Genomic DNA, 14,570 nt, shown 5'->3' with positions numbered 1-14,570 from the left:
ATTCATGTTTAATTTTCTATTTTTTTGCTTGCTCTTGACATTGAAGCTTTTTGATTCTGCTTTTAAATATTCAGCCTTTTTTCCTCTCATCATCTGATCATCTGTCTTTTAAAAGGTCTTTCATTAAAACCTTGAAAGGTTTGGTCCCTATAGGGTGTAACAACTTACATTCTCTCAAAAACTAGAGACAAACAGCCTCTGCTCTTTGGAATTCCAGTCTTGTCTTAGAGGGAAAAGGAGAGGGGAAGGTCCCCTACCTCCCACACGTGGCCCACACAGTGGCTATTGGATCTCAGCATCTGTCTGATAAACACTGTATTTTCTGCTGTGTTTGGTACTAGATTAGCCTTGTCTTTCTCTCCCACTGTAAAAAAAGTTAGGCTAGAATCTCACTTATTTCATTACATTTATTCATTGGTGCTGGGGAGGTGCACACAAACTGGTACGTTGTTACCAAATTTGAGTCATTTTATTCCAGATGTTTCTTCCCAGGCCTTTCTGTTTCTTTTTTAATGCTAGTGGGGGTGTGGGAATCTGACCTGGTCTGGGAATCTGACCCGGTGTGATTCTTGGATGAGAACAGGAAGCCTGAGAGGCAGAATGGCCTTGTGACCAGACATGCTGCTTCTGAAGTCAAACTGCCTGGATCCAAATCCTGACTTTTACCTCACTTGCTGGTGAGCTTGGGCAAATGGTTTAATCTCCCTGTGCCCCAGTTTTGCCATCTGTACAATGGGGGTCACAATATTACATAGCTTAGTTCTGAAAGGATTAATTGAGTTTATTCATGTGAAGTGCTTAGAACCGTGCCTGGCACAGAGTAAGCACTCAGTAAGTGTTAGGCATTATAGTCATGAACATCTTATAGAAGAACATGTCAGCTTTGACAGGGCAGAAATATCTTTCATATTCAATTACAGCTGCTCTCCTGCACGTCCGAAGATTGCGAAGTAGTTGGCAGGTTGGAAGAAGGTGGCTTGATGCCTGCTGCAATAGCTGCTCTGGTTTTTGACTCTGCCAGAGCTTGACCCCCCAATTTACTAACTCCCCCAGTCCTCTCCCCAGGGTGGCTCTTAATGTCCTGACTCCTTTCCTACAAAAGAAGCAAGGAAAGTTCAAATATTTTAGCAGCTGTTGTAAACCTGGAGATATTTCTGCCTCTGTTTCTTAATGATAAGATCACAATTTCAGTGGTTCTGCAGTTTAGAGTATATTTCTTTGAGGATTGAAATGTATTACTTTACTGAAATGTTGTTAAATCATGTGCGAAACAGTGCTTTCTGAAAAGAAAATGCTGCAATGGTGTATCCACTGTAAAGAAGGCCACACGTGTTCTTGCCTTAGCCTTGAGTGGAATGGAAGACCCTCGTATGCTGAAGTCTTCCCCTACTCCCCAGCTGGGTCTGAAATTCCAGAGTTTTATACTTTTTTTTTTTTTTTTTTGCTGTACGCGGGCCTCTCACTGTTGTGGTTTTTCCCGTTGTGGAGCACAGGCTCCGGACGCACAGGCTCAGCGGCCATGGCTCACGGGCCCAGCCGCTCCGCGGCATGTGGGATCTTCCCGGACTGGGGCACGAATCCGTGTCCCCTGCATCGGCAGGCGGACTCTCAACCACTGCGCCACCAGGGAAGCCCCAGAGTTTTATACTTTTAACTTAAGTTTTGATTCCTGATTATATCTGACTATCCCAGGGAAGGGTAACACTTTTGTCAGTTATGTGCACTTTTTGCTAGTACTGGTTCCGATGGGTGGACTCATGCTGAACTTTAAGTTTCCCATTTGTCTCTAGAAAGGATAACACTATGTTCCCCAGTTTGTTTTATTTTGTAGCCATAAAGTGAACTAGCAGCTTTCCCTGGTAATGAGCACCTAAATTGGGCAGAGTCAAATTTCAAATTCATTTCCTTTTTTAGTTTATGGGTATACAGAGAAGAAATAAATACTCGGCTGTTTAGAAAGTCCTAACTTTATTTCCCCCTCATCATAACTGCCCTGCTTATAAACTCACTCTTGTTTTGGAGTAGAAATGCACAGGGAGATTGAACTGCACCGGCCCATCTAATAGGCTAAGTAAAAAGTTGGTTGAAAGACTTAAAACTGACATTTTCAACTAAAACGAGCCTCCTCATCTTTCTTCCTCACGTCTTCTTCCCCTGCTGAATCCATTTCTTCCTTATTTTTCTGTGGCATCAGTGTTTCCCAGTTTTCCGAGCTCAGGACCTCAGAATGAGTCTTGTTTGTCTTGGACGCAGTCAGTCATCAAGGCCCATCTGTTCTGCCGGTGTCTCTTACCTTGGTATCCTTCCCTCTGACTCAAGGCCCAGTCTAAAGTCAGGCCCTCAGTACTTCGCACCTGAGCCAATACCTAGCTCTGTCTGACTCTTGCCCTTCCACTCCTGTAGTCCCCCCCTTCCTCTCTTGAAAAACCTTAAAAGTCCTGCTAAATTAAGTCCATGTTTCTTAGTTGGGCATCAGGATCCTTTGCCGTGTGGCTTCAGTTTACCACGTCAGCTTTAATTCCCACACGACAGCCCCAGGTGTGCCACCTGCCCTGCCCAAGTGCTGGGAATCAAACTCGGCTACGTGACATTGTCCAATAAGCACTCACCTTTCCCTCTGCCTAGGATGGCTTCATCTCACCTGTGCCTGCCAAAGGCTACCTACTGAGGCCCAGGACAAATTCTGCCACTGCCTGCCATGATTCCCTTAGTCAAAGCAGTGTCTCCTTGCTCTGAACGTTCATAGGAGTTCTCTACCCTTTGTTCTAATTATTTGTGTAAATGTCTCACCCCTTTTAAAAAAAGGTGCAGGGAGCCTTTTTTTTTTTATTCTTCTATCCTTCATAGCATCTAGCACAATGCCTTGCATCTACTGTCAATAATAACAAAAGCAATAATAATCTTAGTCCAATATTCATTGCAAAACCGAATGAAAGAGCAATCTGAAGATGTGATTTTAATTAACACACAGGCGTGGGAAATGCTACTGCCTGTGTCTTACATGAAGTTATCTACGTCATTGGCGGCCACTGCGGATACAGAGGAAGCTGCACCTATGACAAGGTCCAGAGCTACAATTCAGATATCAATGAATGGAGCCTCATCACCTCCAGTCCACATCCAGGTAACAAATTACTGTCTCAAATAGTACATGATGTTGTGATGCATCTTATCAGCATAAGAGATGGCTAAAAATGGGCTGGAAGTAGAAAGTGCTAAATTTGTAGTAGGCTACACATGGGTATAATTAAAGGCTCAAAATATTCACATGTTCATCTAACAATAATCACAATTAGCTATTCCAACTAGATGACATCTACAAATACTTTCCCTAATGTCTTTACATGACACATATTTTAAGTCTGTGTGGTTAAAAGAATTAGTTTCTTCATAAATTTTTTTTTTTTTTGCGGTACGCGGGCCTCTCATTGCTGTGGCCTCTCCCGCTGCGGAGCGCAGGCTCCGGACGCGCAGGCTCTGGACGCGCAGGCTCCGTGGCCATGGTTCACGGGCCCAGCTGCTCCGCAGCATGTGGGATCTTCCCGGACCGGGGCACGAACCCGCGTCCCCTGCATCGGCAGGCAGACTCTCAACCACTGTGCCACCAGGGAAGCCCCATAAATTGTTTTAATGAGATTCTTTTTTTGTGTTTCCTATTCCTCAGTTATATGCTTTCTTTCATTTACTACATGCATTGTATAAAACACAATTTTTATTGACAGTTAAAAACCACTAGTCTGTGAAATAGTTGGGAAGGATACCTGTTGATTCAGTTCAGCAAGAAATGATTTTTTTTTTAGAAGCATGTTCTTTCTGGGTTTCAGTAGCTATTAAACACTTACTCCTGTGATGTGCAGGGCCCTGTGTTGGCCTTAACAGTTGTCTACCCACAAAGAATGGCCTGCCTTCTGTGGTGTCCTTTGTTCTTTGACTTGTCTCTTTGGGTAGAGCTCAGGGGGAAGGATAAACCTGTTACAGTTACCTGGTTAAGGTTAAGCCATCTGATTAAGGTTTTTTTCATTAGGAAAGATTCATATCACCATATCACCATACTACTTTGAATCATTTTCCATATAGCATCCAGCTTCTGTGTGAGTCACTGGAGAGCATAGTTGGAATTCACGAGCTTGAACCATCTGAGAATAATAATGATAGGTAACCTTGAGCACTTCCATAGGTCAGGTACTGACTGAGTGCTTTGCATGTAATATTACCTTAAATTCTAACTACAATCCTGTAAGTATTGTTTACCCCTATTTTACATATTTGTAAAGGCTTAGAAGGGATAAGTAGCTTTGCCAAGGTCACACAGTTTGGAAGTGGTGGATCAGGATTCAAAGTCAGGCAGTTTGATTGCATTGACCTGTGCTATGACCGATAAGCAATCTGCCTGTCCATAAGGGAACAGGCTCTCCTACTTTTGACCAATGCAGCTGGTTCCACCATACATCATATATGGCATCTCACGGTTCAGGGGGAGCACACCTGAATCTGGTGCTGTGTCTCCATATACCACAGGACTTACACAAGGAGGGACTTCAGCCATATGCTGTCCTGGCTCTGAAGACATCTTAGAGGTAGACTTTCGTCTCCGAGTAGTTCAGATATATTATCCCAGACTCCCCGCAACTTTCTGTGATAACTAATGAAATTATAATAGAAAATAATAGTAACTGTCAGACTGAGTACAGGCATACCTTGTTTTATTGTGCTTCGCTTTATTGTTCTTTGCAGATACTGCATTTTTTACAAATTGAAGGTTTGTGGCAGCCGTGCCTTGAGAATTCTATCGGTGCCATTTTTCCAACAGCATTTGCTCACTTTGTGTCTTGTCACATTTTGGTTATTCTTGCAGTGTTTCAAACTTTTTCATTATTATTAAATTTGTTATTGTAATCTGTGATCAGTGATCTTTGATGTTCTATTGTAATTGAATTGGCATTTTTTAGCAATAAAATATTTTGAAATTAAGGTATATTCAGTTTTTTTAGACATAAAAAATATGCTATTGCACACTTAATAGACTACAGTATAGTATAAACATAACTTTTATATGCCCTGGAAAACCAAAAAATTTGTGTGATGCTTTACTGTGATATTCACTTTATTACCGTGCTCTGGAACCCAACCTGCGATATCGTCAAGGTATGCCTGTAATAGCTAACATTTATTCAATAAGTATGTACCAGGCAGTAACTATTCCAATACTTTTATCTGTATTAATCCTTTGAAACCTCACAGCAATCCTGTGAGCTAGGTACTGCTACTATTTTATAGGTCACTGAGGCACACGGAGAGTGAATATATTGCCCGAGGTCAGCTAGCTAGGGTTTGTTGTGAGATTCAAATCCAGGCAGTCTGGCTGGGAGCTCATGCTCTTAACAACTACACTGTTACTTCATTTGATCCTCATGTTAACCTTATGAGTTAGATACTTCTCTGACTTATCTTTACAAAGAAAATCTAACATATGAAAAGTCAGATTAACAAATCAGAGGGCAGTTGTTTACATTACAAACTTAATTTATATTTCATAAAGAGATTCCTTTAAAAATAAATGTCTCGAGGGACTTCTGTGGTGGCTCAGTGGTTAAGAATCCGCCTGCCAATGCAGGGTACACGGGTTTGATCCCTGGCCTGGGAAGATCCCACATGCCGCGGAGCAACTAAGCCCGTGCGCCACAGCTACTGAGCCTGTACTCAAGAGCCCACAAGCCACAACTACTGAAGCCCGCGCGCTTAGAGCCCGTGCTCTGCAACAAGAGAAGCCCACACTCACTGCAACTAGAGAAAGCTGGTGCATAGCAATGAAGACCCAACGCGGCCAAAACTAAAATAAGTAAATTAATTAATTTAAAAGTAAATATAGAAATGAAGGTCTCATACTTAAATTGGGTATAGCTTGTTAACTGCTTGAAAGAGAGTTTAAAAGGTAGTGAGACTTAAGCCAAAGTATGTAAAGCCATGGCAAATCAAAAAATCAATTAGAAATGAGTATTAGGATTCCATATAGAGCATTTTGATTCACATTGGACATTTTCCTGACATAATATGAGAAACGAAGTTATCAAATTAGCACCCTACGTGGTATCTTCTATTTGGTTCTCACAGTGTTCAAAATATTTTTTAACTGGCTTGTTACCAATATTTAAAATTCAGGAGATTTCAAATAAAAATCATGATTTCTGGCCTTTAGAAAAATTGCGAGATCTGGCAACCTTGGATCATATTCCTTCCTGGCAACAATTATTGGTGCCAAGTAGTGGCTGTTCCCTTTAGATGAGGCTTATATGCTCCATTTCACCACAGTCTCTTCCGTTCTCATCACATCATAGACTTGGGAGGCCTGTGCTGCTGTTTTTCTTACCCCTAGCCCGGTTCATTCAGATAGTCTGTTATCTCCTTGGCCCTGGAAGGCATTTAGACCTACATCCTCTGAATTATAGCAAGTTATGCCTCTTATGCATTTTAGGAGCACCTCCTGAAGAATGTAAATGTCAGTCTTGAGTCTACCTTATAGATACCTAGCTTAGACCACAAAGAAATGACTACTGTTATTTTTATTTATTTATTTTTTAACTGTTATTTTTAAAAGGTAATCTAAATGTTATCTTTTTTCTTAATGCTTTTAAGGGTGGTTGCTTTGTATAGTTGAAAAGCAGGGGACTATAATCCCATTAAATTCAAGATAACATTTATTGAGACCTTACCTTGGTAAAGATACCATTCTATCAAAGATGATTAATTTTACTGCCAGAGGAACTCAGTATTTAGTAGTAAATACACATACATAACAGGAATACAAGACAGTCTTACAAATAAGTGCTACTGAAATTGAGGGAAGAGAGAGCTTCAGTCTAATTAAGGGGACCCTGACAATCTTAGAAGGCTTCCAGGCGTAGGCTGTTATGATTTGGGCCTTAAGGAATAGCTACAATTAAGGAAGGTAGTTTTTGAGGAAGAGCGCTCTGGCAGAAAGTTAGCCAGTGAAGGAAGGCTGAAGGGAAGTTTCCAGGTTCATTCCAGTTCCTGGGAGTAAAAGTACATTAATGAGATGCAAGAGGGTAGGATGATAGACTGGATAGGAGAGTTCAGTTGAAGAGCATGTCATGGAGGGCTTTGAATGGCAGCCTGAAGAATTTTAAAATAGAGAGCTTGAAGTTTTCAGAGCAAGAGAATGATGCGTGATCAGTTCTAGCTTCAAGAAAAGAACTCCTTTGAGAATAGACTGGGAGAAAGATGGCAGGGAGATCTTCTAAAGCTATTGTAATAAACCAGGTGAGAAATACTGAAAGCCTGAAGTGGTAGGAGTAGAAAACAGGCAGGTGCGAGGAATATTACAGATTCACCATTGATTGAATGGTAGTGATTGCTCCCTTGGGTGATTGGACATTGGCGATGAGGACGAGAAAGGAATTGACAGTCATTCTAGGCTCTCTGGCTGATTGACTAGGAGCATTGAAGTAGCAACCAGTGGGAGGGGAGAAGAGGAGAGACGATGAACTCAGTTTTGTAGTGAAATGTCAAGGACCAGTTAGATAACTCAGAAGAGCCGTCCAGCAAGCGATGGGAAGTGTGGTTCTGCAGCTCAGGAGGAAGAATGCAGCTAAATACAGAGATCTGTGAATTGTTTGCTTAGAGATGATGACTATGTGTGGAGGTGAATGAGATGCCTTGGGAGGTTGGGACCAACAACACAGTAGTGAGCAGAATCTTGGGAAACAGCATTAGTTAAAGGATGAGCTGAGGAAGAAGAGTGCATGAAGAACCCGGGAGAAGCAGTAAGTGATAGAGAGGGAAAATCCGTGGAGAGCTGTGTCCAGTGGGAACAACGTTCTCTCCTGGCTTTGCTATTTATTTACTTGTGTAATCTTGGGCAGCAGCTTAAGCTCTTGGGTCTTACTTTCTAGCAAAATAAAGAAGTTAGATTAGATAAGCTTTACAGGTCTTTTCAGTGAGAAAAAAATCTTAGGTAAAAATCTTAAAATATTTCAATGGATATTGAATACCTGAAAATATTGTGGTTGTCTCTGAATCCCTGCATGGCTTTGTTCCTACCACTCATGTAACACTGAATACAGACTGCCATGTATTTATAGTGCATATTTGTGTGTAAACTCTTTTGAGCCATGACAGATGGTGCTATTCCTCCTACTTGGTTTGAAATTGTTCATTCATTCATTTGTCCAACATACATTTGCTGAGCGCTTCCTGCTTGCTATGGACAGTGCTAGGAGCTCAATAAACAAGACACAGTCCCTTAGCATCAGTAACTTCCTAGAGTGGCCAACAAGAAAAAAGGCAGTTACAGCTGAGGAAGTTTCCATCAACTATAACAGAACATTATGTTGCATTTGGGTAACGGGAAGAACTACCGGGAATTTATTTATTTATCTGTTTGTTTGTTTGTTTATGGGTACGTTGGTTCTTCCTTGCTGCATACAGGCTTTCTCCAGTTGTGGTGAGCGGTGGCTGCTCTTCATTGCACTGCGCGGGCTTGTCGTTGCAGTGGCGTCTCTTTCTGTGGAGCACGGGCTGTAGGCATGTGGGCTTAGTAGTTGTGACACCCGGGCTCAATAGTTGTGGCTTGCGGGCTTAGTTGCCCCACAGCATGTGGTATGTTCCTGGACCAGGGATGGAACCTGTGTCCCCTGCATTGGCAGGCGGATTCTTAACTACTGTGCCACCAGAGAAGCCCACTTTATTTTTATACTTTAAAAAAATTTAGATATAGTTTATGTAAAATATTATATAAGTTTTAGGGGTACAGCATAGTGGTTTATAATTTTTAAATTTTTTTATAGTTAAACTTTTTTATACTCTATAGTTATTATAAAGTATTGGCTATATTCCCTGTGTTGTACAATATATCCTTGTAGCCTATTCATTTTATACGTAATAGTTTGTACTTCTTAATCCCCTAGCCCTATCTTGCCCCTCCTCTGCTTCCCTCTCCCCACTGGTAACCACTAGCTTGTCCTCTATATCTGTGAGTCTATTTCTTTTTTGTTGTATTAACTGGCTTGTTTTATTTTTTAGATTCCACATATAAGTGATCCCATGCAGTATTTGTCTTTCTCTGTCTGACTTATTTCACTTAGCATAATACCCTCCAAGTCCATCCATGTTGTTGCAAATGGCAAAATTTCTTTTTTATGGCTGAGTTGTATTCCAGTGTGTGTGTGTGTGTGTGCACGTATTATATATATATCACATCTTTTTTATCTGTTCATCTGGGGTTTTTTTGCTTTATCATTTTTTTAAAAATTATTTATTTATTGGAGTATAGTTGATTTACAATGTTGTGTTAGTTTCAGGTGTATAGCAAAGTGAATAAGATACATATACACATATCCACTCTTTTTTAGATTCTTTTCCCATATAGGCCATTACAGAGTATTGAGTAGAGTTCCCTGTGCTATACAGTAGGTCTTATTAGTTATCTGTTTTACACATAGTAATGTGTATATGTTAATCCCAATATCCCAATTTATCCCTCCCCCTCTTACCCCCGGTAACCATAAGTTTGTTTTCTACTCTGTAACTCTATTTCTGTTTTGTAGATAAGTTCATTTGTACCCTTTTTTAAGATTCCATATATAAGCAATATCATATAATATTCATCATTCTCTGACTTACTTCACTCAGTATGACAATCTCTAGGTCCATCCATGTTGCTGCAAATGAATTATTTTGTTCTTTTTTATGGCTAATATTCCATTGTATATACATACCATATATTCTTTATCCATTCCTCTGTTGATGGACATTTAGGTTGCTTCCATGTCCTGGCTATTGTAAATAGTGCTGCAGTGTACTTTGGGGTGCATGTGTCTTTTTGAATTATGGTTTTCTCTGGGTATATGTCCAGTAGTGGGATTGCAGGGTCATATGGTAGTTCTATTTTTAGTTTTCTAAGGAACCTCCATACTGTTGTCCATAGTGGCTGTACCAATTTACATTCCCACCAACAGTGCAAGGGGGTTCCCTTTTCTCCACACCCTCTCCAGCATTTATTGTTTCTAGATTTTTTGATGATGGCCATTCTGACCAGTGTGAGGTGATACCTCATTGTAGTTTTGATTTGCATTTCTCTAATAATTAGTGATTTTGAGAATCTTTTCATGTATTTGTTGGCGATTTATATGTCTTCTTTATAGAAATGTCTATTTAGGTCTTCTGCCCATTTTTTGATTGGGTTGTTGTTTTTGATATTGAGCTGCATGAGCTGTTTGTATATTTTGGAGATTGATCCTTTGTCAGTTGCTTCATTTGCAAATATCTTCTCAGATGCTGAGGGTTGTCTTTTAGTCTTGTTTATGGTTTCCTTTGCTGTGCAAATGCTTTTAAGTTTCATTAGGTCCCATTTGTTTATTTTTGTTTTTTATTCTCATTACTCTAAGTGGTGGATCGAAAAAGATCTTGCTGCTGTTTATGTCAAAGAGTGTTCTGCCTGTCTTTTCCTCTAAGAGTTTTATAGTATCCGGCCTTACATTTAGGTCTTTAATCCATTTTGAGTTTGTTTTTATATATGGTGTGAGGCAATGTTCTAATTTCATTCTTTTCCATGTAGCTGTCTAGGTTTCCCAGCACCACTTGTTGAAGAGACTGTCTTTTCTCCATTGTATATTTTTGCCTCCTTTGTCATAGATTAATTGATCCTGAGAATACAGCATTAATATACAGAAATCTGTTGGATTTCTGCATGCTAACAATGAACTATCAGAAAGAGAAATTAAAGAAACAATCCCATTTACCATTGCATCAAAAAGAATAAAATACCTGGGACTAAACCTTCCTAAGGAGGTAAAGACCTGTGCTCGGAAAACTGTAAGACACTGATGAAAGAAATTGAAGATGCTATAAACAGATGGAAAGACATACTGTGTTCATGGATTAGAAGAATTAATATTGTTAAAATGACCACACTACCCTAAGGCAATCTACAGGTTCAGTGCAATCCCTATCAAAACACCAAGGGTAGGGCTTCCCTGGTGGTGCAGTGGTTAAGAATCTGCCTGCCAATGCAGGAGACATGGGTTCGAGCCCTGGTCCGGGAAGATCCCACATGCCGCGGAGCAGCTAAACCTGTGTGTCACAACTACTGAGCCTGCACTCTAGAGCCCTCAAGCCACAACTACTGAGCCCGTGTGCCGCAACTACTGAAGTGCCCTATAGCCTGTGCTCTGCAACAAGAGAAGCCACCACAAGAAGAAGCCTGCACACCACAACGAAGAGTAGCCCCCGCTCACCACAACTAGATAAAGCCCACACTTAGCAACGAAGACCCAACGCAGCCAAAAATAAATAAAATTAATAAATAAATAAATTAATTAATAAAATACCAAGGGTATTTTTCACAGAACTAGAAAAAATAATTTTAAAATTTGTGTGGAAGCACAGAAGACCCCAAATAGCCAAAACAGTCTTGAAAAAGAAGAACAGAGCTGGAGGAATTGCTGACTTTAGACTATACTACACAACTACTGTAATCAAAACAGTATGGTAGGGCTTCCCTGGTGGCGCAGTGGTTGAGAGTCCGCCTGCCGATGCAGGGGACACGGGTTTGTGCCCTAGTCCGGAAGGATCCCACATGCCACAGAGTGGCTGGGCCCGTGAGCCATGGCCGCTGAGCCTGTGCGTCCGGAGCCTGTGCTCCGCAATGGGGGAGGCCACAACAGTGAGAGGCCTGCATATCGCAAAAAACAAAACAAAACAAAACAAAAACAGTATGGTACTGGCACAAAAACAGACATGTAGATCAATGGAACAGAATAGAGAGCCCAGGAGTCACTTTATTTTAAATATTTTTACTGCTATAGAAAGATTGAGATACTTCTCTTAAGATAAGAGTTGCAAATTGAGGATTTTTTGTGAGATTTGAATAAGTTAAGAAAAGCTTAATAAGCTCATTGTTGAATCATTTATACCAACTTATAAAAGTTTTGAATCATCATTAATTTTCACAATAACCATTTGACAGAATGACTCATAATTTATATAAACAATGTGTCACAAGTACTCAAAAACAACTAAATCCTATAAAAATTCTGCATGTGTATAACTGAAAGGTAATAAGTGGGTTTTCAGAAGTAGGAGAATTCTTTTTTTCTTGGATGTCAGAAACCAGAGAACAACAATATGGGGACTCAAAGCAGAAATACCAGTCTTCTCAGACTTTTCCTTAGGCTTTGAAACCTAAATAGTAAGAACTTATAAGAATTTGTCTTCCCTACTTAAAGGGGAAATCACATTTCTGATTGTACATTCTTTCTTTCTAAAGAAGGCCTTATAAGCTTTTCTTCCACGAAGTAATGGGGGCGCATATTTGGGCACAGAGGGTACAAGGTACAATTCATTCATTGATTCAACAAACTTTTATTGAGTCCTTACAAGATGCCAGACACTTGCCATCCTTCAGTTGGGAGTGGAGTGGTGGGCAGGACACAGTTCTTGTACTGTCAGAAGGAAGAGAGAGACTGTAAACAGGAACCACGTCAGATTATGAGAAGAGCTACAGAGAGAATTAAAAGAGGGTGATGTGGTAGAGATGCCTGACCAGCTCCTTCAGGTTGGGTGATCTGGGAAGGCCCTCTGAGGAGGTGAGAGTAAGATGAGACCTGAATGACATGGAGAAGGTAGCTGTGCAAGGACCTGGGAAAAGAAGGTGTTCCAGACAGATGGAACAGCTCAGCAATGGCAAGCTAAATCTTCATTTATTCGCCATAGTATTAGTGCCACTGACAACTCCTGCTCTTTCTTCAGGTCTGCAGCTAGAAGTATTTAAGTGTAATCTAATGGTTGATACTTCCAGAGAAAGAACTCACAGGCTGGGAGCGATATTAGAACTGAGGGCGTGGAAGAAACAGGGCTGGGACTAGGGTCAGGCAAGTGACCTGTGCCCTTGAGGCACAGAACCGAAGGAGTTGCTCGGAAGGTGGAAGAGTCTCCTCCTGTTTTGTGCTCTGGGCACCTCACTTGCCTTACCCTAGTCACAGCCCTGGGAAGAAGGGAGAGGAAGTGAAGTTGCCAAAGATCCTGGTGCCTTGAAGAGCCAGCAGGTTTGGATGTGGAGGGGGAGATAAAATGGAAAAAAATTAAAACGGCCTGGAAAGCTGACCCCCAAGAGGTGGACTCCCAGCCCCAGGACGCAGACCTTACACGGCAGCCCTCGGCCTTTGAGCACCTTCCACAGCTTCTTAAGGTCACAGACTGTAGTTCCCCACTAAACTGGCTTATATTTCTCTAACTTCTTGTGTCTTTAACTTGACCGGCAGTGTGAGAGAGGCAAGCGCCTGTGGCAGCAGATACTGTACAGGGTTAGCTGCTAAGACCTGAAGGACCCTACACCAGTTACCTGGGACGTCTTCATGGCAGAGGGACTCTGCTGCTACCACCTTTTACACATACGCATAGAGAAAAAGGTGCCTGTGCTGGGAAGTTCCCGGAAGGGTAGTGGTCAGAGGATGAGTTCCTCCCGGCATCCTGCAAAGCCAGTTTAGGGATAACCTGAAAGACAGTGGCAGGAATAGGTAATCTGAGTCTGGTGATTGGCAGTGGATTTTAAGGCTCCGTGTCGTGGTAGTGTGTGCTGGAAGCAGAATGTCACAACTACTCTATTTTTGTATGCTAAATTGTAAAGCATTATTATATCACCACCCTAAGGTATCTCTTTTGCTTGTTATCCTAATAGAAATATGCTTTTTTCTTTTTAATAGAATATGGATTGTGTTCAGTTCCATTTGAAAATAAGCTCTATCTAGTTGGTGGACAAACTACAATCACAGAATGCTATGACCCTGAACAGAATGAATGGAGAGAGATCGCTCCCATGATGGAAAGGAGGATGGAGTGTGGTGCCGTCATCATGAATGGATGTATTTATGTCACTGGGGGGTATTCCTACTCAAAGGGGACATATCTTCAGAGCATTGAGAAATATGATCCAGATCTTAATAAGTGGGAAATCGTGGGTAATCTTCCAAGTGCCATGCGGTCCCACGGGTGTGTTTGTGTGTATAATGTTTGATTAAGTCCATAGAAATGACCAAGTAATCACTGTTTCAGGGTGTAGTGAAAAAGAATGTAGGGTTTGGAGTGTCTTACTTGTTATTGTGGCCTGGCACACGTTAGGTAAATTCTCATGCCTAACCCCCACTCTACACCCCAACCCTGTGATTAATGGTCAAGAAACATCTTATGTATATTTACAGTTGAATCAGTGGGGTTACTACCTTTAATCCCTGCTCATCAAAGGTGATCTGGAACACTGGACACTTGGTAAAAGGTGAAACGTCTTTGCAGTGAATTTTTATCTCCTGGTAGCATCAACACTGGGTGTAGGTCAAAATCATTCTGTGGAGTGAAATATTTCTTATGACAGTGTAATAGTGTACATTAATGTAATGTAATAGTGTACATTAAAGTTCCATTTAGCTAACAAGGAATTTGAAATATAAAGAGGGAATATTCTCTACCTCTACAAAATCAATGCTTAAAAATTTTTTTTTACCTTTAGAATTATTTAGAATGGACTTAAGTCTAGTGTTTTTCCTTTGTAGTGTATATTA

General features: G+C 41.0%; 1 protein-coding gene across 10 annotated transcripts in view; it reads left to right on the top strand.

The window, feature by feature from the left end:
* The window catches only part of KLHL23 (kelch like family member 23), a 40,301-nt gene extending 26,227 nt beyond the window's left edge, over positions 1-14,074 (top strand). For all 10 annotated transcript variants that reach the window (XM_027128771.1, XM_027128760.1, XM_027128732.1 and 7 more), the window contains 2 exons: positions 2,972-3,124; positions 13,719-14,074. In XM_027128771.1, the coding sequence (XP_026984572.1) occupies positions 2,972-3,124; positions 13,719-14,029 (464 nt within the window). In that variant the 3' untranslated portion in view covers positions 14,030-14,074. The remainder of the gene's footprint in view (positions 1-2,971; positions 3,125-13,718) is intronic.
* Positions 14,075-14,570: the final 496 nt, after the last annotated feature.

The sequence above is a fragment of the Aethalodelphis obliquidens genome, unplaced genomic scaffold (assembly GCF_003676395.1).
Source record: "Aethalodelphis obliquidens isolate GAN/ISIS:26980383/991018 unplaced genomic scaffold, ASM367639v1 scaffold2, whole genome shotgun sequence".
Taxonomy (NCBI): domain Eukaryota; kingdom Metazoa; phylum Chordata; class Mammalia; order Artiodactyla; family Delphinidae; genus Aethalodelphis; species Aethalodelphis obliquidens.
This window is presented reverse-complemented; position numbering and strand designations above follow the sequence as displayed.